The sequence below is a fragment of the Salmo salar genome, chromosome ssa08, assembly GCF_905237065.1.
Source record: "Salmo salar chromosome ssa08, Ssal_v3.1, whole genome shotgun sequence".
Taxonomy (NCBI): domain Eukaryota; kingdom Metazoa; phylum Chordata; class Actinopteri; order Salmoniformes; family Salmonidae; genus Salmo; species Salmo salar.
Genome location: NC_059449.1, coordinates 4,939,394 through 4,963,287, shown reverse-complemented (window position 1 = coordinate 4,963,287; position 23,894 = coordinate 4,939,394). Strand labels below are relative to the sequence as shown.

The 23,894-nt window shown below is 42.0% G+C and overlaps 1 protein-coding gene across 2 annotated transcripts; it reads right to left on the bottom strand.

The window, feature by feature from the left end:
* Positions 1-1,063: 1,063 nt before the first annotated feature.
* Positions 1,064-22,346, bottom strand: LOC106609949 (neuromedin-K receptor). 2 transcript variants are annotated; one of them, XM_014209014.2, is made up of 5 exons: positions 20,451-22,346; positions 14,188-14,376; positions 8,426-8,576; positions 2,377-2,573; positions 1,064-2,101 (listed from the first exon to the last, which is right to left on the bottom strand). In XM_014209014.2, the coding sequence occupies exons 1-5, from the start codon at positions 20,816-20,818 to the stop codon at positions 1,783-1,785; spliced, it is 1,224 nt and encodes a 407-aa protein (XP_014064489.1). In that variant the 5' UTR covers positions 20,819-22,346; the 3' UTR covers positions 1,064-1,782. The 2 variants fall into 2 exon arrangements, with proteins under 2 accessions (XP_014064489.1, XP_045578622.1); XM_045722666.1 differs by lacking the exon at positions 1,064-2,101 and having other exon boundaries at positions 2,373-2,573.
* Between the last annotated feature and the right edge of the window lie 1,548 nt (positions 22,347-23,894).

Below are 23,894 nucleotides of genomic sequence, written 5' to 3'. Positions count from 1 at the left end.
GATTGGCTTGATGGGCACTTCTTACGTACCATACGGTCAAGCTGCTCCCACAACAGCTCAATAGTGTTGAGATCCGGTGACTGTGCTGGTCACTCCATTATGGACAGAATACCAGCTGACTGCTTCTTCCCTAAATAATTTTTGCATAGTTTGGAGCTGTGCTTTGGGTCATTGTCTTGTTGTAGGAGGAAATTGGCTCCGCCGTCCACAGGGTATGGCATGGCATTTCAAAATGGAGTGATAGCCTTCATTCTTCAAGATCCCTTTTACCCTGTACAAATCTCCCACTTTACCACCACCTAAGCACCCCCAGACCATCACATTGCCTCCATCATGCTTGACAGATGGCGTCAAGCACTCCTCCAGCATTTTTTCTGCGTCTCACAAATGTTCTTCTTTGTGATCCCAACACATCAAACTTAGATTTGTTTGTCCATAACACTTGTTTCCAATCTTCCTCTGTCTAGTGTCTGTGTTCTTTAGCCCATCTTAATCTTTTATTTTTATTGGCCAGTCTGAGATATGGATTTTTCTTTGCAACTCTGCCTAGAAGGCCAGCATCACGGAGTCGCCTCTTCCCTGTTGACGTTGAGACTGGTGTTTTGTGGGTACTATTTAATGAAGCTGCCTTGTGAGGCGTCTGTTTCTCAAACTAAACACTCTTATGTACTTGTCCTCTTGCTCAGTTGTGCACCGGGGCCTCCCACTCCTCTTTCTATTCTGGTTAGAGACAGTTTGCGCTGTTCTGTGAAGGGAGTAGTACACAGCGTTGTACGAGATCTTTAGTTTCTTGGCAATTTCTCGCATGGAATAGCCTTCATTTCTCAGAACAAGAATAGACTGACGAGTTTCAGAAGAAAGTTCTTTGTTTCTGGACATTTTGAGCCTGTAATCGAACCCACAAATGCTGATGCTCCAGATACTCAACTAGTCTAAAGAAGGCCAGTTTGATTGCTTCTTTAATCATCCCAACAGTTTTCAGCTGTGCTAACATAATTGCAAAAGGATTTTGTAATGATCAATTAGCCTTTTAAAAGAATAAACTTGGATTAGCTAACACAACGTGGCATTGGAACACAGTAGTGATGGTTGCTGATAATGGGCCTCTGTACGCCTATGTAGATATTCCATAAAAAATCTGCTGTTTCCAGCTACAATAGTCATTTACAACATTAACAATGTCTACACTGTATTTATGATCGATTTTATGTTATTTTAATGGACAAAAAAATTGCTTTTCTTTGAAAAACATGGACATTTCTAAGTGACCCTAAACTTTTGAACAGTAGTGTATATGCCCAACCACCAACCCCTCCTAACAATCTTTCAATGGGAGACTGCCTGAGGCAATAGCCAGTGAGTAATAGATGCGCGCACAAACACACACACACACTGGTAAACTATTGGTAAGCTCTGCCTTCATTGCTTAGTCCAGATGTCACAAATCTGCCTGTTGAGACAGCAGCCTACCAGATGTCCAGTCAGTGTCGTGAGATGGGGGTGTGGAAATGAGAAAAGGCAGGAATAAATGCTTTCGAAAGCTAAGCAAATAGAAAAAAAATCTAATGAATCTCACTGCATCAAGCCAGCAAAAAATACTTTATAAAGAGCAACTGCGTTTGCAGCAAACTCACAAGAAATACTTATGTTTGGTAAAATAAAAAAATATGTAAAGACTTGCTTGGAATGTTTGAGGGACAGTTCGGAGGGCGAAACGTTGACAACAACTTTCCAAACCACTCGTGAACATTCTAGAAGCTGGTTGTGGTCGTCATCCACATCTCAGGAGAATTGATCGTCGGCCACATCATCGGGGTCACTGTAAAGGTTGGACTTGGCTACCGCCGGTTGGTTGCCATGATTACCATTGTTATCTCCGTTAACACTGGCATTGCCATGGCAGCTGGAGACAGCCTTTTTGAAGCTGTGGTGGTGATCGTTGGTGCTGTTCGTCCTGGTGTTCACGCGGGAGAGGGTGCACATGCTGCCCTGGTGACCAGATCGGTGGCGGGTGGTGTTGTTGCGCAACTCCAGCTCGTCATAGCTGGATACCCGGACAAACGGGCACCAACAGAACACCCGCTTGAAGCCCGCCCGGAACCTGTATCCAAACCACAACCCAAACCAGACAGATATACAACGAGTGCATGGTCAGATATTTCACATTTGAGAGGTGGCTAATGAATTCTGAAGAAGGTACACTGGTAGTTTTCTCATTTGGTCTTATTTTTCTAGCCAGTGGTTGCCTAGGATGTGTTCAGTAGGCACAAAGAAGAAAACATTTTTAAACGGAAAATCTAAATGAGTTATGGGTAAGGCTTAACTTCATCGTATGTTTTGGTGCCTACTGAACAGCACCCAGGTGCTAGATCCTACCTGCTGTTGAGGCAGCAATAGATGATGGGGTTGTACATTGTGGAGCTCATGGCCAGCCACAGCACTGATAGGTAGACCTGCTGGATGGACTTCCACCTCATCAGAGCCTTGTTGAGGCCCGTCACGATGAAGTAGACGTGGTACGGCAGCCAGCAGAGGGTGAAGGTCACCACCACAATGATCATCATCTTCACCACCTGGGGTTAGGAAGGGGATTGTGGGAGGATTGGAGGAATAGAGAGACAGGGAAGGAGGGGGAGACAGGGTGGAAGAGAGGGAGGGGGAGAAAGCAATGAGAAAAAGAATAGAGAATAAGAAAAGAGAGAGAGAGAGAAATATTAAGTATATTGTCTTTATTCTGTGTAGCTTTGAGACTCGATAAAAAATCAACAGTTGGTCGGCCACCTCATGCCAGGTTTCACAGAGAGCCTGATTCTGAGATGGACAGAATGTGTGACGCTCAATATATTCTCACAAGCGTGGGCACCATGATTGATTCATCATCATGTTGGCATTTTCATTCCGTCCTGGAAGCCACAGCAATTTAGGATATACTTTTTTCATCACAACAACCCCTTTCAAAAGAGCCATTCACACAACCTCAAAATAGAATTGCTTAATTTGCACATAAATGGTCAGGACAACCATTGGTGGTCCAACGGTCCATACATTGGAGATGGTAGAGCCACAATAGAATTAGGTGCATTCTATAACCTGACAATTTAGAGCCATCACAAAGGAAGCAGCTGACTTCAAAGATCCTGTGAAATTCCTGAACTGATTGTGTCATTTAAAATCCTCAAAGAGCATTTCTAAACTTGAAATCAGATCTGCATTCGCAAAAAGTTAGCACTTTGCTGCCTTGTATGGAGGAGTTCTGACAAATTTAATATAATAGAATTTGACTTTTGTTACTTTACACCGAATATCAAAGCTCAGACATGCCTGAACCATGCAAACTGCTCTTTGTCCGTCTTGTCAGTGAGGAAGATTTCTGTCCATGTACAGTTGATGTCGGACGTTTACATACACCTTAGCCAAATACATTTAAACTCAGTTACTCACAATTCCTGACATTTAACCCTAGTAAAAATTCCCATCTTAGGTCAGTTAGGATCACCACTTTATTCTAAGAATGTGAAATGTCAGAATAATAGTAGAGAGAATGATTTATTTCAGCTTTTATTTCTTTCATTACATTCCCAGTGGGTCAGAAGTTTACATACACTCAAATAGTATTTGGTAGCATTGCCTTTAAATTGTTTAACTTGGGTCAAAGGTTTCAGGTAGCCTTCCACAAGCTTCCCACTATACGTTGGGTGAATTTTGGCACATTCCTCCTGACAGAGCTGGTGTAACTGAGTCAGGTTTGTAGGCCTCCTTGCTCGCACAAGCTTTTTCAGTTCTGCCCACAAATTTTCTATAGGATTGAGGTCAGGGATTTGTGATGGCCACTCCTATACCTTGACTTTGTTGTCCTTAAACCATTTTGCCACAACTTTGGAAGTATGCTTGGGGTCATTGTCAATTTGGAAGACCCATTTGCGACCAAGCTTTAACTTCCTGACTGATGTCTTGAGATGTTGCTTCAATATATCCACATAATTTTCCTGCCTCATGATGCCATCTATTTTGTGAAGTGCACCAGACCCTCCTGTAGCAAAGCCCCCCACAATATGATGCTGCCACCCTCGTGCTTCACGGTTGGGATGGTGTTTGTCGGCTTGCAAGCCTCCCACTTTTTCCTCAAAACATAACGATGGTCATTATGGCCAAACAGTTCTATTTTTGCTTCATCAGACCAGAGGACATTTCTCTAAAAAGTGTGATCTTTGTCCCCATGTGCAGTTGCAAACTGTAGTCTGGCTTTTTTTATGCTGATTTTGGAGCAGTGGCTTCTTCCTTGCTGAGCGGCCTTTCAGGTTATGTCGATATAGGACTCGTTTTACTGTGGATATAGATACTTTTGTACCTGTTTCCTTCAGCACCTTCACAAGGTCCTTTGATGTTGTTCTGGGATTGATTTGCACTTTTTGAAGACAGAACGCGTCTCCTTCCTGAGCGGAATGACGGCTGCGTGGTCCCATGGTGTTTATACTTGCATACTATTGTTTGTACAGATGAACGTGGTACCTTCAGGCATTTGGAAATTGCTCCCAAGGATGAACCAGACTTGTGGAGGTCTACAATTGTTTTTTCTGAGGTCTTGGCTGATTTCTTTTGATTTTCCCATGATGTCAAGCAAAGAGGCTCTGCGTTTTAAGGTAGGCCTTGAAATACATCCACAGGTACACCTCCAATTGACTCAAATGATGTCAATTAGCCTATTGAAGTTTCTAAAGCCATGACATCATTTTCTGGAATTTTCCAAGCTGTTTAAAGGCACAGTTAACTTAGTGTATGTAAACTTCTGACCTACTGGAATTGTGATACACTGAATTGTAAGTCAAATAATCAGTATGTAAACAATTGTTGGGAAAATTACTTGTGTCATGCACAAAGTAGATATTCCAACCGACTTGCCAAAACTATAGTTTGTTAACAAGAAATTTGTGGAGTGGTTGAAAAACAAGTTTAATGACTCCAACCTGTCTATGTAAATTTCTGATTTCAACTGTATCTTCACTGTTGTGTTCACTATTGTGTTACTACTGTGTCATCACTATACCAGGTACAGTAGGTCATCTCATGATATAGTCTAATCAACTATACTATGTTCACAATGTCATGTGACAAGATGGCTGCCAGCCGTAGAGCAATAGTGATTGTAATCTCCAATGAATGGTTAGTCTGTCAGTCAAACAGTCTGAGAAACTCCCCAAAGCCTTTCACATAGATTCTATTCTGTCACTTTGCTCTTTAGATTTAACCTACATTCGCTAAACCTTTGAGATTCTCCATTGAGCATGCCTTTAAATCCAGCACTAGACTTAATCTGGGTCTGGGAAACAGTCGTAGTTGAATGCAAAGCACTAACTGGTGGAAAAGTGTTTACATACCGATATGACATCCAACAGATATATACATCCTAAAGACTTAAATTGAACTACAGTATGTCTCTGGGCTTGGTCATGTTTAACATATGATGCACGAAAAATGCCAACATCAGGGATATTTATTTGCATTGGTTTTGAGCCAAGAATGCAAAATAAGTTAGCATTTGGAGATGGTGGCCATATAAACAAAACCAGGATTGCTCTTTTACCTTGTACATAGACTGCTTACAGGGTAAGGAAACTAATATGTCACTTTGTTATTTGGCCGAACTATCCTTTTAACTCCCAAGTAGAAAATCAATACTAACACAGCAGTACTTCAGCCCCATAAGGACGGAATTGAATACCCTTGATGTAGGAGCTCTGAAGTCAATCTCACTTTGTTGGAGAAGACTCACAGCTGGTGTTAGCCCTTCATCACAGACTAAGGATAGTCATACAGAGAACAACAACAAGGGCATCTGACGATGAATGATTTTGTCGTGATTGCAGTCTGTTGGGGCACGCACGAACACAACTCCAAAAAAGGCAAAAAAATCATTTTACAACAGCTGCTTGGGTTAAACAAGTTAGGCTAAATGAATGAATTAGAAGAAGGTGCTTTTTAGAGGGGTTCATAGTTCATGTTTTCATGTATGAAAACATTCCAAAGCACTCTTCGGTTGTCACGTCCTGACCATAGAAAGCTTTTATTTTTCTATGGTATAGTAGGTCAGGGCGTGACAGAGGGTTTTGTCTAGTTTATTTATGTCTATGTTGGTTCTAGTTTATTTTTTCTATGTTGGGTTTTTTGTCTAGTTTATGTATTTATATGTGGGGTTCTAGTTTTTGTATTTCTATATTGTTTTTTTGGGGATGATCTCCAATTAGAGGCAGCTGGTCATCGTTGTCTCTCATTGGGGATCATATTTAAGTTGTTGTTTTTCCCACTAGGTTTTGTGGGAGATTATTTTGAGTAAGTGTATGTTGCACCTCTTCGTCACGGTTTGTTGTTTTGTTTATTTGTATGTCTTGCATAGTTTCACAGTTTAAATAAAATGTGGAACGATACACACGCTGCGCTTTTGTCCCATTCTTCAGACAGCCGTAACATCGGTTATGAAATCAGCATTGACATTCTTTAGCTTTTCTAAAGTTGTTTCACAGCTTTGACAATGGATCACATTGAAATGCAGGTCAAACTTTATTCATTAACTTCCAACATGGAAAGGATAGTCAAGTGATCAATCAAGCTGTCAGTTACCTTGTTTATGAACAATAACAATTAGGATCTTATAATCAAGGATCAACTAGCTCTACCTGCATTATCTTCTGGATGGTTAATAATGTGGCATAAAGCTTATGAAGCGGTAGCATCTCTGGGACTCTGGGTCTAATGACGAGCAAACGGTGTCTGGTAGAATTCTCTCCGGAGCTACATAAAGCAGGAGAAAGGGTATCCATGACGCATTACACAGCAGGTCACAGGTATTTGACGCGAGAGCACTGCTGGTCTGCCGAAGCTGTCACAGCATGGGTAAATTGAGCTTGGTGGGAACAGATCGCTGACCTCATGAACGATTACCTTTAAACTAACCACCGAGTAGGACCTGACGGTTTGACAATGGGTGACATTCAGCCTAATGAACCTCTCTCAGCCCTCTGCTAGCTAAGTTAAAATGGTTTGGCAGGGACGTTAATGGCAAATCCAGCAACAGGCTGATAAAAATGATCCAGTCATTTAGCAGACGCTTTTATCCTAAAGTACTTCTAGTCTGTATTTATGGCCCATTCAAACCCACTGAGTATTTGGAATGGTGTATAAGTGCAAGGTTAACTAACCCTCCATCACTGCGTTGCTCAAACTAAATCAAATGAAATCAAGTTTATGTGAGGTGCATTTCACAACAAAAACAACAACAACAACAACAACAAAAACGATAAAACAATCAAAAAGAGAACCAGTTCTGAAATAAGAGCAAGTAACAACACCAAACATGTGCTGGTGCCGAGATCAAATGTCAGGCAGGATCACAGGGTACATCCCTGGTTGAAACTGTAAATTATTACGGTTTCATGGCCTCAGCCATCTGTCCAAAACAAAGAACTAGGTGTGCTGATCCCACCCCCAAACCCCCGCCCCCCCCCGTAATCTGAGTGTAATCCTCATGAATAAAACAATAACAACCCTGAAATATAGACTGGGTTCCCTCACAGGGTGTCCTTGAATAATCCAATATCCCAATAATTCCCATATCTAGTAGACGTGTCATATTGGCCATTGCCTTTCTATAATCTGTGCTCCTGTAATGTTAAAACCACATCTGGCCTAATAGATGTTAGTCATACGGGTTCAAATGACCTGAATCCTTATGGATAACTCTGGGGACCAGGGTCCGTATGTATCAAGCATCTCAGAATAGAAGTGCTGATTTTATGACCAGTTTCGCTTTTTAGATCACAATGAATGAGATAACATGGACAGGGAGAACCTGATCCCAGATCAGCACTCCAACTCTGAGACGCTTAATACATACGGATCCTGGACTCCAAGCAAAGACGAATGAAGAGATACACTGTGTCCAGTTAATAGAATGCATTGTCATCTCTAAAGAGGAGACTAATCTCTGTTGTTTCCCTGCGTAATGTTGGATTACCTGATGGGTAGCCAAATCCAGTGGGGAATACAGAGAGATCATTGTGCTATCTACAGGGTCAGGTATTAATTTCAATGGTATAGCTACATCAGTTATTGTAATGACTATGTATTGGGTCAAACACTGAAAAATCCTCAAATCCACCAGAAGCGCATATTCAGTTTATTATTATTATTGTTTGCAGAAATTATTTTCAGATCCACATTTTTAAAATGCCTACAGTATTCTACTCCTCACACCAAATGAACTAGAGTGAATGAAACGAAGACAGTTGAACGTCTCATGATTGTGTCAGTTAAAATGAATGGCTGAATGTACTGAATGATAATTCATGGTTGACGCGTTGGTTTACAAATGGAATACACATGCTTTACCAATGGACCTTATGTGTATAATGGAGTTGTATTTTTGCGTTACCTTCCTCTTGGCTGTGAGCTGGCTGTGGTAGTTATCTGATGCTTCCCCCGGAATCTCTCCTCCCCACAGTGTCACCCCCACAATGGTGTAGGTGATACCCATCACCACTAGGGGCAGCACATACACCAGCACCGTCACAATGATATGATACCTGTATACCAGAGAAGAATAGATAGCTGTAAGAGGAAGGAAAAGCAGAGCATTCCTGTGAATGTAATGGAAAACATGGTAATTTTGCAAATTATAATAGTTAATCTATTTCACATTTATATTCGTTAGTCTAGTTTGCTCTCCTCCTTAACTAGCCTGCACTGGTTGTGACAGGAGAGCGGATACCTGATAAATAGATAGATAGATCTCTATCAAACTAATCTCGCTATCCTGTGTGTAGTAAATTCCCATACTCATACGGACTGACTTTCCAATTACCCAATTGCCACCCAGTTCTTCCTCCAGAAGCGGGACACTCACCACCTTAAATTAACTCACCTCTATGCAATCAATGTGGCAACCCGACAAACCTTCAGTTAATTCCAGCCTTTGTTGATACAAACAGTTATTCAAGGATGTGTTTATTCAAAGTACACTGAACAAAAATATAAACTTAACATGCAACAATTTCAAAGATTTTACTGTTACAGATCATATAAAGGAAATCATTCAATTTAAATAAATGAATTAGGCCCTAATCTATGGATTTCACATGACTGGTAATACAGATATGCATCTGTTGGTGGCCACAGATATCTTTAAAAAACGGCAGGGGCGTGGATCAGAAAACCAATCAGTATCTGGAATGACCACCATTTGCCTCATGCAGCGCGACACATGTCCTTCGCATAGAGTTGGTCAAGCTGTTGATTGTGGCCTATGGAATGTTGTTCCACTCCTCTTCAATGGCTGTGCGATATTGCTGGATATTGGTGGGAACTGGGACACGCTCGTACACGTCATTCCAGAGCATCCCAAACATGCTCAATGGGTGACATGTCTGGTGAGTATGCAGGCCATAGAAGAACTGGGAAATGTTCAGCTTCCAGGAATTGTTTACAGATCATTGTGACATGGGTACATGCATTATCCTGCTGAAACATGAGGGGATGGCAGCGGATGAATGGCTCGACAATGGGCTACAGGATCTTGTCATGGTATCTCTGTGCATTCAAATTGCCATCGAAAAAATGCAATTGTGTTTTGTCCGTAGCTTATGCCTGCCCATACTATAACCCAACTTCCACCATGGGGAACTCTGTTCACAACATCGACATCAGCAAACTGCTCCCCCACACGATGCCAAAAATGCTGTCTTCCATCTGCAGTTGAAACCGGATTCATGCGTGAAGAGAACACATCTCCTGCGTGCCAGTTGCCATCGAAGGTGAGCATTTGCCCACTGAAGTTGCTTAAGACACCACAGTCAGGTCAAGACCCTGGTGAGGATGATGAGCATGCAGATGAGCTTCCCAGAGACGATTTCTGACAGTTTATGCAGAAATTCTTCAGTTTCATCAGCTGTCCAAGTGGCTGGTCTCAGATGATCCCACAGGTGAAGAAGGCAGATGTGCAGGTCCTGGGCTGGCGTGGTTGAACATGGTCTGCGGTTCTGAGGCCGGTTGGACGTACTGCCAAATTCTCTAAAACGACGCTGGGCATACATACTGACAAATTCTCTAAAACGATGTTGGAGGTGGCTTATGGTAGAGAAATTAACATTTAATTATCTGGCAACAGCTCTGGTGGACATTCCTGCAGTCAGCATGCCAATTGCACACTCCCTCAAAACTTGACACATCTGTGGTATTGTGCTGTGTGACAAAACTGCACATTTTAGAGAGGCCTTTTATTGTCTTCAGCACAAGGTGCACATGTGTAATGATCATGCTATTTAATCAGCTTATTGATATGCCACACCTGTCAGGTCGATGGATTATCTTTGCAAAGTAGAAATGATGACAAAAAGGGATGGCGCCGGAGCGTGCCGGATGGGATGGCGGACAAATTATCGGCTCTTAACCAACCATGCTATTTTGTTTGTTTTTTCGCGTTGTTCGTAACTTGTTTTGTATATAATGTTGCTGCTACCGTCTCATATGACCAAAAAGAGCTTCTGCACATCAGAACTGTGATTACTCACCTCAGATTAGACAAAGAGTTTTTCTTCAATGAGTCGGACGGGAGGGATATACTACACACACCCGACCAGGCCCAAATCCCCGTCAATCGCTGGAGAAGAAAACTGAGATTTTGCGGAAAAAGGTCAGGGTGCCTTGTGAGGATCAGGTGACGAGTGGCTAATCTTCCCTTGCCTTCCATCCTGCTAGCTAACATTCAATCGCTGGAAAACCAATGGGACGAACTGAAAGCACGTATATCCTACCAACGGGACATTAAAACTATAATATCTTATATTTCACTGAGTCGTGGCTGAATGACGACATTAAGAACATACAGCTGGCGGGTTATATACTCTATCGGTAGGATAGAACAGCAGCCTCTGGTAAGACACGGGCGGGGGCCTATGCATATACGTAAACAACAGCTGGTGCACTATATCTAAGGAAGTCTCAAGGTTTTGCTTGCCTGAGTTAGTGTGGTCTACAGCTTATAGTGAGATACTCTATCTACCTGGAGAATTTTCATCTGTATTTTTCATAGCTGTCTACATACCACCACAGACTGAAGCTGGCACTAAAACCACACTCAATGAGCTGTATACCGCCATAAGCAAACAGGAAAACGCTCATCCAGAGGTGGCGCTCCTAATGGCCCGGGACTTTAATGCAAGGAAATTTAAATTAGTTTGACCTAATTTCTATCAGCATGTTACATTTTTAGACTACATTTATTTCACACACAGAGATGCGTACAAAGCTCTCCCTCGCACTTCATTTGGGAAATCTGACCATAACTCTATCTTCCTGCTTACAAGCAAAAATTGAAGCAGGAAGCACCAGTGACTCGGTTTACACAAAAGTGGTCAGATGAAGCAGATGCTAAACTACAGGACTGTTTTGTTAGCACAGAGTGGAATATGTTCCGGGATTCTTCCGCATTGAGGAGTACGCGATATCAGTCACTGGCTTTATCAATACGTGCATGGAGGACGTCATTCCCACAGTGTCCGAATGTACATACCTCAACCAGAAGCCATGGTTTACAGGGAACATTCACAATGAGCTAAAGGGTAGAACTGCCGCTTTCAAGGAGCGGGACTCTAACACAGAAGCTTATAAGAAATCCCGCTATGCCCTCCGACGAACCATCAAACAGGCAAAGCTTCAATACGGGACTAAGATTGAATCGTACTACACCGGCTCCGATGCTCATTGGATGTGGCAGGGCTTGCAAACTATTACAGACTACAAAGGGAAGCACAGCCGAGAGCTGCCCAGTGACACGAGCTTACCAGACGAGCTAAATAACTTCTATGCCCTTTCTAGGCAAGTAACACTGAAACATGTATGAGAGCACCAGCTGTTCTGGACGACTGTGTCATCAAGCTCTCCGCAGCCGATGTGAGTAAGACCTTTAAACAGGTCAACATTCACAAGGTCGCAGGGCCAAATGGATTACCAGGACGTGTAGTCTGAGCATGCGCTGACCAACTGGCAGGTGTCTTCACTGACATTTTCAACCTCTCCCTGTCTTAGTCTGTAATACCAACATGTTTCAAGCAGACCACCATGGTCGCTGTGCCCAAGAACACTAAGGTAACCTGCCTAAATGACTACCGACCCGTAGCACTCACATCTGTAGCCATGAAATTCTTTGAAAGGCTGGTCATGGCTCACATCAACACCATTATGCCAGAAACCCTAGACCAACTCCAATTTGCATACTGCACCAACAGATCCACTGATGATGATACAATCTCTATAGCACTCCACACTGCCCTTTCACACCTCTACAAAAGGAACACCTATGTGAGAATGCTACTCATTGACTACAGCTCAGCGTTCAACACCATAGTGCCCTCAAAGCTCATCACTAAGCTAAGGACCCTGGGACTAAACACCTCCCTCTGCAACTGGATCCTGGACTTCCTGACGGGCAGCCCCCAGGTGGTAAGGGGACTACAGGAAAAGGAGGACTGAGCACGCCCCATTCTCATCGACGGGGCTGTAGTGGAACAGGTTGAGAGCATCAAGGTCCTTGGCGTCCACGTCACCAACAAACTAACATGGTCCAAGCACACCAAGACCATCGTGAAGGGGGCATGACAAAACCTATTCCCCCTCAGGAGACTGAAAAGATTTGGCATGGGTCCTTAGATCCTCAAACGGTTTTACAGCTGCACCACCGAGAGCATCCTGACGGATTGCATCACTGCCTGGTATGGCAACTGCTCGGCCTCCGACTGCAAGGCACTGCAGAGGGTAGTGCGTACGGCCCAGTACATCACCGGGGCCAAGCTTCCTGCCATCCAGGACCTCTATACCAGGCGGTGTCAGAGGAAGGCCCTACAAATTGTCAAAGACTCCAGCCACCCTAGTCATAGCCTGTTCTCTCTGTTACCGCACGACAAGCGGTATCGGAGCGCCAAGTTTAGGTCCAAGAGGCTTCTAAAAAGCTTCTACCCCCAAGACTCCTGAACCAAATGGCTACCCAGACTATTTGTATTGCCCCCCTCCCCCCACCCTTCTACGCTGCTGCAACTCTCTGTTATTATCTATGCATAGACACTTTAATAACTCTACCTACATGTACATATTACCTCATTTACCTCGACACCGGTGCCCCCGCACATTGACTCTGTACCGCTACCCCCTGTATATAGCCCCTCTATTGTTATTTACTGCTGCTCTTTCATTATTTGTTATTCTTATCTCTTTCTTTTTTTAGGTATTTTCTATCAACTGCATTGTTGGTTAAGGGCTTGTAAGTAAGCATTTCACTGTTGTATTCGGTGTATGTGACAAATACAATTTGATTTGATTCTTCTTTTTTTATATATATGTTTTTTGTGCATATGGAATATTTCTGGAAACTTTCATTTCAGCTCATGAAACATTGTATGTATGAACACCATACATGTTGCGTTTATATTTTTGCTCGGTATAAGTTTGTGCTCATTTATAGTGTAGCTTTGATTTGAGCCCATTTGATATGTTTTTCTATGTGCCATTATTCATAGTATTTTTTGTTGGTATCTAAGTAGGTTTGTTTGTGTAGATATTGATTATGTTACTTAGATAATTTTTCATATTGTAGTTACTATTGAGTTTTGAGTATATTTTGATGTATGTGCTTTTGACTAGTGCCTGTATAATTGGCCAAGTTAATTGCCTTACAATGCTGTTCCTGGAGAGCTACCCTCCTGTAGGTATTCAATCCAGTTGTAACTAACCTGATTCATTTTATCAACCAGCTAATTACTAAAATCAGGTGCGAATGATTAGGGTTGGAGAGAAAATCTACGCGACGGTAGCTCTCCAGGAATTAGTGAAAGAGCCCTGCCTTACATTGATATGTAAGGTGATTCTATTGTTGATTCCTAGAGAAAACCATCCTTATCCTAGCAACATTCTTTAATCTATCAATAAACAGGGAATTAGCCCTTTTGAAGTGTATCTCCAACTCCCAGTGTTCTTATTGATACACCACCACAGTAGCCCACACTCAAACCACCAGCAGCAAGTTCACCTTGTACAGTTTCATTACCAATCAACCCAAAACTGTTTTCAGATCAGTGAAGATGAACAAGAGGTGAGTCAAGGAAGCCACTTTAGACTATTGAGATGCACCCGGAGTGTCTCACTCACATGAACGAGTCATCCGAGGGCCGGGGCCAGGCCACGTAGCATATGGTCCTGCGGGGCAGGATACGGATGGTGGAGTTGAAGCAGAGGGGGAAGGCCAGCACCACGGCCAGTGCCCAGATACACACAATCACCACCTTGGTGGCTGTGGCTGACAGCCGTGGTTTCAGCGGGTGGATGATGGCCATGTACCTGCAGGGATGTCAAATCAAATGAAATCAATCTTTATTTAATAGCAAATTTCAGACATGAATGCGACGCAATGTGCTTCACAGGAAATAAAAAAAAAATAAAAAAAAATAGAAACATAAATATTTACTACACAACAAACATAAGAGTATAAAAAAACTAAAGAACAACAATTAAAACTGAAAGACTAAAAAAGCACCCTAAGGAAAAGCAAAACTTAAAAAGGTGTGTTTTAAGATATATTTTAAATATGTCCACAGTTTCTCTGGCAGGCTCTCTGGCAGGCTTTTCCAGAGGCTGGGGGCATAGTAACTAAAGGCTGCCTCTCCATGCCTCTTGGTCCTAGGCTTTGGGATAGTTAAAAGGCAAGTGCCAAAGGACCTGAGGGACCTCCTGGGTACGTAACTCAAAAGCATGTCTGGCATGTATTGGGGTGCACAATTGTGGATTGATTTAAAAACCAATACAATCTTAAAATGTATTCTTAAACACACAGGCAGCCAGCGCAGAGACTTTAAAACAGGTGTAATGTGTGCTTTCTGTCTGGCCGTGTTGCTGCATTCTGTATATTTTGCAGTTGGCCAATGGCTTTCTTGGGTAGACCAGACAGGAGAGCATTAGAGTAGTAAAGCCTGCTGTAATAAAAGCATGGATGAGTCTCTCTGTATCAACCTGAGATAGAAATGGCCGCAACTTGGCAATGTTCCTCAGGTGGTAAAAAGTTATTTTGGTCACATTCCTAATGTGTGATTCCAAATTAAGTTCAGAATCTAAAATGACACCTATGTTTTTTAGCTAGTGTTTTATCTTATTTGACAGTGAATTAAAATATTAATATGAAAATATTAATTAAATATATATAGATTCTGTGTGCTTTGGCTCCAATTATAAGTACCTCGGTCTTGTCTTGATTTAGCTGAAGGAAGTTGTGAGCCTTCCAAGTATTTAAATCACTAATACAGTATAATAATTTATCTGTGGAGCTAAAATGCTCTGGTGACACAGAAATGTAAAGCTGTGTATAGTTTGCGTAGTTGTGAAAATCAATGTTGTGCGTTCTGATAACGCTGCCAAGGGGAAACATATACATGAACGGAACAGTACTGAACCCAAAATCGAACCTTGTGGAACGTCACATGGGATATGACATTTCTCTGTGTTGTTCACTCTCGACCGGTTAAATGGGTCCTAAACCAATTTAGAACTAGAGGGAAGAGACCAACCCACCTCTCCAGTCTGTCCAGAAGGACATCATCATGCAGCACTTAAATCAAAGAGTACACGGACAGAAGGCTGTTCAGCATCTGTGTTGGCTCTAAGATCATTTAACACTTTAACTTACGCTGTCCCTGTGCTTTGGCGGGCAAGACAACTAGATTGAATTTTTTCAAAAATAATAAATAAAATTTTTTTTTTTAAATCATTTAGCTGTTTAAAAAAAAAAAAATTCTAGAAGGTTGGAGATTGGCCAAAAATTGCTAAGAGCTGAAGAATCTAGATTACTTTTCTTCAGAAGGGGTTTCACCCCGGCAGTTGTTAGTGCAGTGGGGAAAGTGAAATAGGGAGTGATTAACCATGTAAAATAACTCCATAGTGCCTTTGCGTGGTAGGCTAGGGCAAATACCATCACACTTCTCATCAGGTCTTGCTTGACTGATACCCAGCCTAATGTTTGTTATCTTATCTCTGAAATATGCCACAAACTCATCACATTTATATGTGGAGGAAAGTTCATATCGGTTTATGGGGGTAGGATTTACAGTCTGAAGACAGCCATGTTTCAGTGAAAAAGATGCAATCAACTTTGCGCTCAGTAATGAGTGTGGGCCACTCTGCCCCTGGGTAACCAATGTATTAACCAATGCATCTGCCTCAAGGTAACCAATGTATTAACGTTACAACCACGTTTTTCTACAATCTATCAGAATGGTAAGACATGACAATTTGTATAAACTCACTAAAAGGCGGCTTTAAAAGAGCATGAATTAGGTTACTCACAATAACCATAGTGCCATTTCTACAGGAGTTGATATGCTTTCCAAATCCTCTGTTGCTTATTCTGACAGGGAGGACTGGAGCACTACCAGACCCTGTCCGTCAGTCTCTAAAATAGTCTCTAAAAAAAAGTTCAAGAGGTCAGTCAGGGGGTGAAAGCAAAGATGCTGGATAAATGAAGATGTCTAACTCAAGCCGTTTACCATTAAAAAACATTGTCACAGTTCCGGTCTACATAAGGGGTGGCTCTTCCATAGACACAAATGCGATCGCCTCCTGGGTCTGGTGTACTTAGTTCATTGACTGTATATCAACCAGAAAAAAGGACCCAGTGAGATGTCTCGCTTCCTCTTCCGTCTCTGGTGAAAGGTTATTAGGTCAAAGTTCAAAGGTCATGGTTGACTTGGTATTTTGTTCCTCCATACACTGCTTGCTTGAGAGGTTTGACTTTTTTATTCTGAGTAGTGCGTATACCCTGACTAAAGTTAAGGCATACAATTTAGTATGCAGGACCCACTGGGCACACACTGGTTGAATCAATGTAATTTCCACATAATTTCTATGAAATTACGTTGAACCAACGTGGAATAGACATTGAATTTACATCTGTACCCAGTGGGAAATGTGTTGTTGTACAACTGCATTTTTTCCCGAACGTGAATAAAACAAGCTCCTCTTGACAAAAGCCAGAGGGCAGGTTGAAATACTACGATGTCAAATCAAACAGTAAATAAAATACCAATCTTCTCTGGAGCGGCCACCATTAGGATAGTGATGTGTGTGTGTGTGGATGTCAATGTCTGTGCCCAACTTCAGATTGCTTTCAGGTACTCAAAACAAAGGATGCCCCATGTGGAGCTAGTTATGATTGATTGACTCTTCCCAGTATATCTTTAATTGGATTCAACAGTGCTGTTTGTTTGGTTTTCAGTAAACAAAGATTCCATTTCCCCAGAACTTACTGCTAGACTGTCAGGTTTCATCCTGTCCTGTCCTGACCTTACCTTACCTTACCTTACCTGACCTGACCTTACCTTACCTTACCTTACCTTACCTTACCGTCTGTCTGTCTGTCTGTCTGTCTGTCTGTCTGTCTGTCTGTCTGTCTGTCTGTCTGTCTGTCTGTCTGTCTGTCTGTCTGTCTGTCTGTCTGTCTGTCTGTCTGTCTGTCTGTCTGTCTGTCTGTCTGTCTGTCTGTCTGCGTGCGTGCGTGCGCGTGAATACCTGTGCTGTGTGTGTGTTCTGTCTTTGATTCTGTGTATCAAAGGCACACAGTAGACCTATAAGTAGTCAGGTCTTGGTCATGCAGGTGCAGATTAACTCGTTTGACTAACTTCAAAGTGAGATGAAAAGAGATGTTGGACTGTAGTCCTACTATGAAACAACTTGTAAACGTATAGAATTGACCTCCAGACACCTGAGGCCTCATTTATTTATGTTTTGATGTTATGGTTATAAAACTGTCATAAATAATGCACTGTGCCAAATTATTAGCAGGCTACTGTTATTTGAGTGAATTCTGAAAAAGTGGAACACTTTTTGCATTTCTGTCTTCTGTAATCTCTTCAGACATCTATCCAACACATGATACGTTGCTGAAATCCTCAGATGTTTCTGTAGAGGTGTGGGCAGAATGTTTTAATCTTTTGCGGTGACTTTTTTAACCTCTACAGGATCGGTTCCAGAAAATGATGTCATGGCTTTAGAAGCTTCTGATAGGCTAATTGACATAATTTGAGTCAATTGGAGGTGTACCTGTGGATGTATTTCAAGGCCTACCTTCAAACTCAGTGCCGCTTTGCTTGACAAAAAGAATTGTAGATGTCACGTCCTGACCAGTAATAGGGGATATTTGTTATTGTAGTTGGTCAGGACGTGGCAGGGGGTATTTGTTTTATGTGGTTCGGGGGTTGTGTGTATGTAGAGGGGTGTTGTATTTGTGTGTTCCGGGGTTTTTGGTGTATGTTCCTGTTTTGGTATTCTAGGTTTTCTAGGTTGTGTATTTCTTTATTGGCCTGGTGTGGCTCTCAATCAGGAACAGCTGTACATCGTTGTTTCTGATTGAGAGTCATACTTAGGGAGATTGTTTTCACCTGTCTCGTTGTGGGAGATTGTTTTTGCACTGCTGTTAGTATAGCCTGCGAAACTGTTGTACTGTCGTTCCTTGTTTATTGTTTTTTCGTGTTCACTTATAAATAAAATAATGATGAGCACGCAACCCGCTGCGTCTTGGTCTAATCCCTTCGACAGTCGTTACAGTAGACCTCCACAAGTCTGGTTCATCCTTGGGAGCAATTTCCACGAACAACAGTATGCAAGTTTCTAGCTCCTGCCCTGGTATAGGCTCTGAGGTTAAATAGTACATGTTGTGCTCCTATCGCACAGCCATACTAAAGCCTACCGTTACTGTCATAGGCTACCGGTCTATTTACTTTTGCGCATGGTTGGCTATTAAATGAGCGATGGATAAATGGTAGCCTAATATTTGTTGTATACGGGGAATTAACCAGTTATGTCAGAAAAGTAGAGACATGCCCTGTTATGATTTAGGCCTATGTAATTAAAGTAAATATAGGTGTCAGGGCTTTCGGAAGGATCGGACCAATACGCAGCGTGATCGTAGTTCCACATCTTTTATTCGTGAAACGAATGCAATATACCATAAACTTGAAATACAAAAACAAGAAAGCCGTGACGCAGAGCAGGCATACACTACTCACAAAATAATCACTCACAAAACACCAGTGGGACAAACATCAACTTAAATATGGCCTCCAATTAGAGACAACGACAACCGGCTGCTTCTAATTGGAGGTCATGCCAAACAAAAACTAACCTAGAAATACAAAACTAGAAACTAAACAGAAATACAAAAACGGACAAACACCCCCTGTCACGCCCTGACCTACTCTATCATAGAAAATAACAACTTACTAAGGTCAGGACGTGACAATAGGCTATTAGGCAAGATGCTGCTCAGTCATCTTCTTACCAAAGCCAAATGCATCTGTTTTATATAGGCCTACGTTTGAATGTTTTTATTAGTCTACCATTAATTATTATAATTCCCGTGCATCAAACACCTCCATTTCCCCCAAAATAACAATATTTGCTTGCGATACAGTTGATCAACCACTAGGTTCTGAGTATGTATGGTCTTAGATATGCATAGAGATACACACCTTCCCATCAAGTTCAAAATGAATAAATACCAACTTTTGTAGGAAAACTGGCACAGCAGGGTAAATCAAGTGTGTGCTTGCGTGTGTACACACTTGCTTGCGTTTGCATGTGTGCGCACATGTGCGTGTGTGTATGTGGGGCCGCTTGCTCGCTCATGTGTGGCTGTGTGTTGGTGTGAGTATAGCTTTCATATAAGCACTCCTGGCACTTAAAGACATTATTTCACTGCAGGTACTCCATTTTAATTATTTAATCAGCATGTCCCTCCATAATGATAGGTTGTCTGCACAGTGGAGCTCATTAGAAGTAATCTGGCTCTTTTACACACCAACTGAGTAATGAAATGCTTGATCAAATCCTCAAGAACCTCAATTGTTTTCTCATTTTGTCTGCATCCCAAATGGCACCCTATTCCTTTTATAGTGCAGTACTTTTGCCCAGCACTCATAGAGATCATAAGTAGTGAAATGAATAGGGAAAAGGGTGCCATTTGGGACGCACATTATGTTGCAGGATCTTTATTGGTTAGATTAGTGCTACATTCAGTTCATTCTCATTTTGACAGAATGTAAGGAGAGGATTGGTTTCCCATGTCTCTCTGTGTGTGCGTTAATAACCTGTATGCATACATTGCATGCATAACAGGCTACTAGGATGATGTATGGAAATTATGGCATCTGAGCAACATCAGGTAACTTGTTATTCCATTAGGCCAACCTTTTTCTTTTTTCATTTAAGGGGTTTGATTATAGAATCAGTACACGAGGCTATTATTCATGAAATCGGCCTAGCATTAAATAAATAATAATAAATTGTCACATTTAATATAGGTCAATACAATGCATTTCACCAAATTTTATAAAATGTGAGAGATTGAAGTTGATGTCTCCAGAGCTCACCTGTCGACTGCTATTGCGCACATTGAATAGATGCTTGAAAACACTGCTGTGACAGGGAAAAAGTTGTGGAACTTGCAGTATGATTCTCCAAAGTACCAATTGCCGTGAGCAGCGTATATGAAATTAATCAACGTGTTGAACGCGGCCATTAAGGCGTCAGAGAAAGCCAAGTTGAGTAAAAAGTAGTTTGTCACGGTCCGCATCCTCTTGTGCGCTAATACGATCCAAATCACTATCAGGTTCCCAAAAACCGCCACGGCCAGCACAAGGCTGTACGCGACCGACCATAGCACGATGCGCCAAGCCGGTTGTACGAACTGATTTGTAAAGGTCCTAGTTGTGTTCGATCCGTTGTTTGCCGCAGCCATTCCTCTAGTCTCCCTGCCGAGATTTACTTGGATTCAATCCCTGGAGGTGGCATCAGTTGTGTTGGCACACAACTCCGTAGCGCACCAAGACGCGCTATTGCTCTGCTCAATACGGTCACGTTAAGTCCCTCTTCATTTATATTGCTGTTCCCGTCAATACACGGCCAACGCGTTTGGGAGACAGTCGTAACAAAATGTCCACTGACAACTCCAATAAATAATTGACACTTGAGGAGCGCGGAACTTCTGATCCATAGGATAGGCTACTACTTAAATAGGCGACCGATAATATTCGAACAGTTCTTCTTTCTAATAGCATCCTCATTCATTCTCTTGAATGCATCCGAATGCAACTGCGCAACACTTTGAAAACGGTAGATCCTTCAGCCACGATTCCATACAAATGAGACATAAACATATGGCAAGCATGGAATTTGATGGCGAGTCACTTAGAAATGCCTTACATGATCCTGATAAACGACATGCACGCATCAGGAACTGATGAAAGGACTGCCGCATCTGTCGCTTCCATTGACTGAGTCGTTAATTTCACTCATGGGACATCTCCGTGATTAATGCTACTTCGTCATTGTCACTGCAAGTATTGAAAATATATTGACTAAGTTTATTAAACAGTCATATTTGATAAAGGTGTCTAGTATCTCCAAAATGTGTTGCTTTTACCCTAAATAACTCTCTTAATTTCCAAGATCGATTTTCAATAGATGGATCTGCCAAGGCCTTACCACCTAAATTCATTCAGTTCCCAATAGGCCTATGTCAACCTTTTCGCGATGGACTGGACTTTATGATCCTAATGCACTCATTCAAAACAATCAATCAAACTTTCAGGGTACCAAACCAAGATGTGTTTTTGAAGCTTCAGCTTTGGAGCTCATGCTCCGTTGTGACTGATCAACTTGTATCTCATAACGAAAGTCACATCATCCAAAAACTACACAGCCCCCCTCTGTATTCAACAGCATCCAAACCACCGAGCATCCTCATTCGTGTCACCTAAGCAGTATGGAAAGGACAGATAGGCTTCATCCCAAACGGCACCCTCTTCCCATCATAGCGCATTATTTTGGGGGGCTCTGGTCAAAAGTGGTGCACTATATAGGGAATAGGGTGCTATTTGGGACACACTCAGAGGCAGGTGGGAAAGTGCTTTTTATCCACTGATCTACATGCTCAGTATAAAAAGTAGAAAAGATGACGCCACAACGACGTTAAGACATTAATGTCCCCGACCACAGGTGTTCACTGCTGAGGGAGTCAGGCCAATTAGGTTTCTCTCTCCCCTTCTCCTGGTGAGTTCCCCTAGCAATTATGCAGGATAACACCTGATGTGCCCCTTTTAATGATTCATTTAACAGTCTGCGTTCCTTCCTAGCTGGATTGCGTATGGGGAGCTGTAAGGGCCATCTTCTGGTGGTGTGGGAATAGAGTGGGGGTGACACACACACGCACGCACGCACACACACACACACACACACACACACACACACACACACACACACACACACACACACACACACACACACACACACACACACACACACACACACACACACACACACACACACACACACACACACACACACACAGGGGGTCATCAGATATTCATTGTCAGCAGGCATCCTTGTCTCTGCAATAACAATGGGAGTCATTGTCACAAAGGCGGAAAGGCAGGTAGGAGGAAGCGAGATCAGGTGGGAACATTCTAACCAATGAGAGGGCAGATATGTGTGTGAACAACAGACACAACTCTGATATAAAATTGTTTTTCTCAAAGTTGCCGAGATGCCAAGGACGTCCACTTATATCAGTGCATTTGTAGCAGCCTACAGATTCCGAAACTTGTATTCGATCAAATAAGCCTCACTTAGCAAATTAGTAATACACATTTTTGTTGACCAAATTCTACACACAAAACAATCACCACTTGGTCTGCCTCTCGCTTAGTCTCTTCATCTCTGCCTGTAGGTTAGTGATTATCCCTCAACCCCTTCTCAAGGACCACTCCCCAATTTACTGTTTATGAACTACTCCAAACAAGAAGATCCCGTCCGCACAGGAAAAAATAAAGCTATTTTATTGTGTTCTGTTCTATTATATTCCATTCTCTAAAAGGGACAGATGGAAAAGTTGAAATCTCTCACACATTCTATACTTTACACAAAAGGCCTAAAAGGCAATACATATGAACATATTAGGATGCTCAATGTCTATCTGTTCTCTTTTTTCCCTCTTCTTCAAATAACATAATACAATGCAAACTTAGCCACAAGGCTCTGCTCTGTTTTATAATGGCTTCATCTATTCCTCAACTATTCTTAATGTCTGTCATTCTACAGATTGCGACAGCAGGGGAGATGAGTCTGATTCTGTCTGGTTCTGAATTCTGTTTGCCAGAGGGGTTTCACACAATGACCGTTCAATTGGTCCTTTCAGTCCACTTGGTATAAGTGGCATGGTCTATCAACGGAGAACGATAGCTAGCCTTGGGAGAAAATGGAGTTGGAATTGGATGGCTGGTAAGATGTTGTTACCATAGCCTTTGACCTGCCTCAGTTCTAGAACTGTGTAGGAGAGGAGTAGAGATTAGTCTCTCATCAATAGGATATTACAGTTACTCAATCGCTTTGGCAAATTTTTTTAAACAGTCTTAACATTCTCTAAACTGTAAGTGCAATTGTCACAACTGTTTTTTGCGATATCACAACTCTATTGCATGTCTGCAAAATGTAGTAACTCATCCAAAACATTTAATTTATGTCAGTAAATTGGCCAATGCCACCAAAATGAAAAGTTTTTTTGTCATCGTTTGAGCCGTACTGGTCAAAATGTTTAGATGTTTTTTCACCATGGCAGTTAGCGCTGGAAATGCTTGTTATATACAAATGCTAGTTTTGTTCTACTTTTGTGTTGACCCTGACTGCTTATTGTACTATACCAGAAGGTCCGTTTTGTCTAGCTGAATGCTATTGTGTATCACAGTGAGCTTTTTAGATACCGATTTCAACAGTAGGTAAAAGTTTACTGGGAAAAGTCGATACTGTACAATACCGTA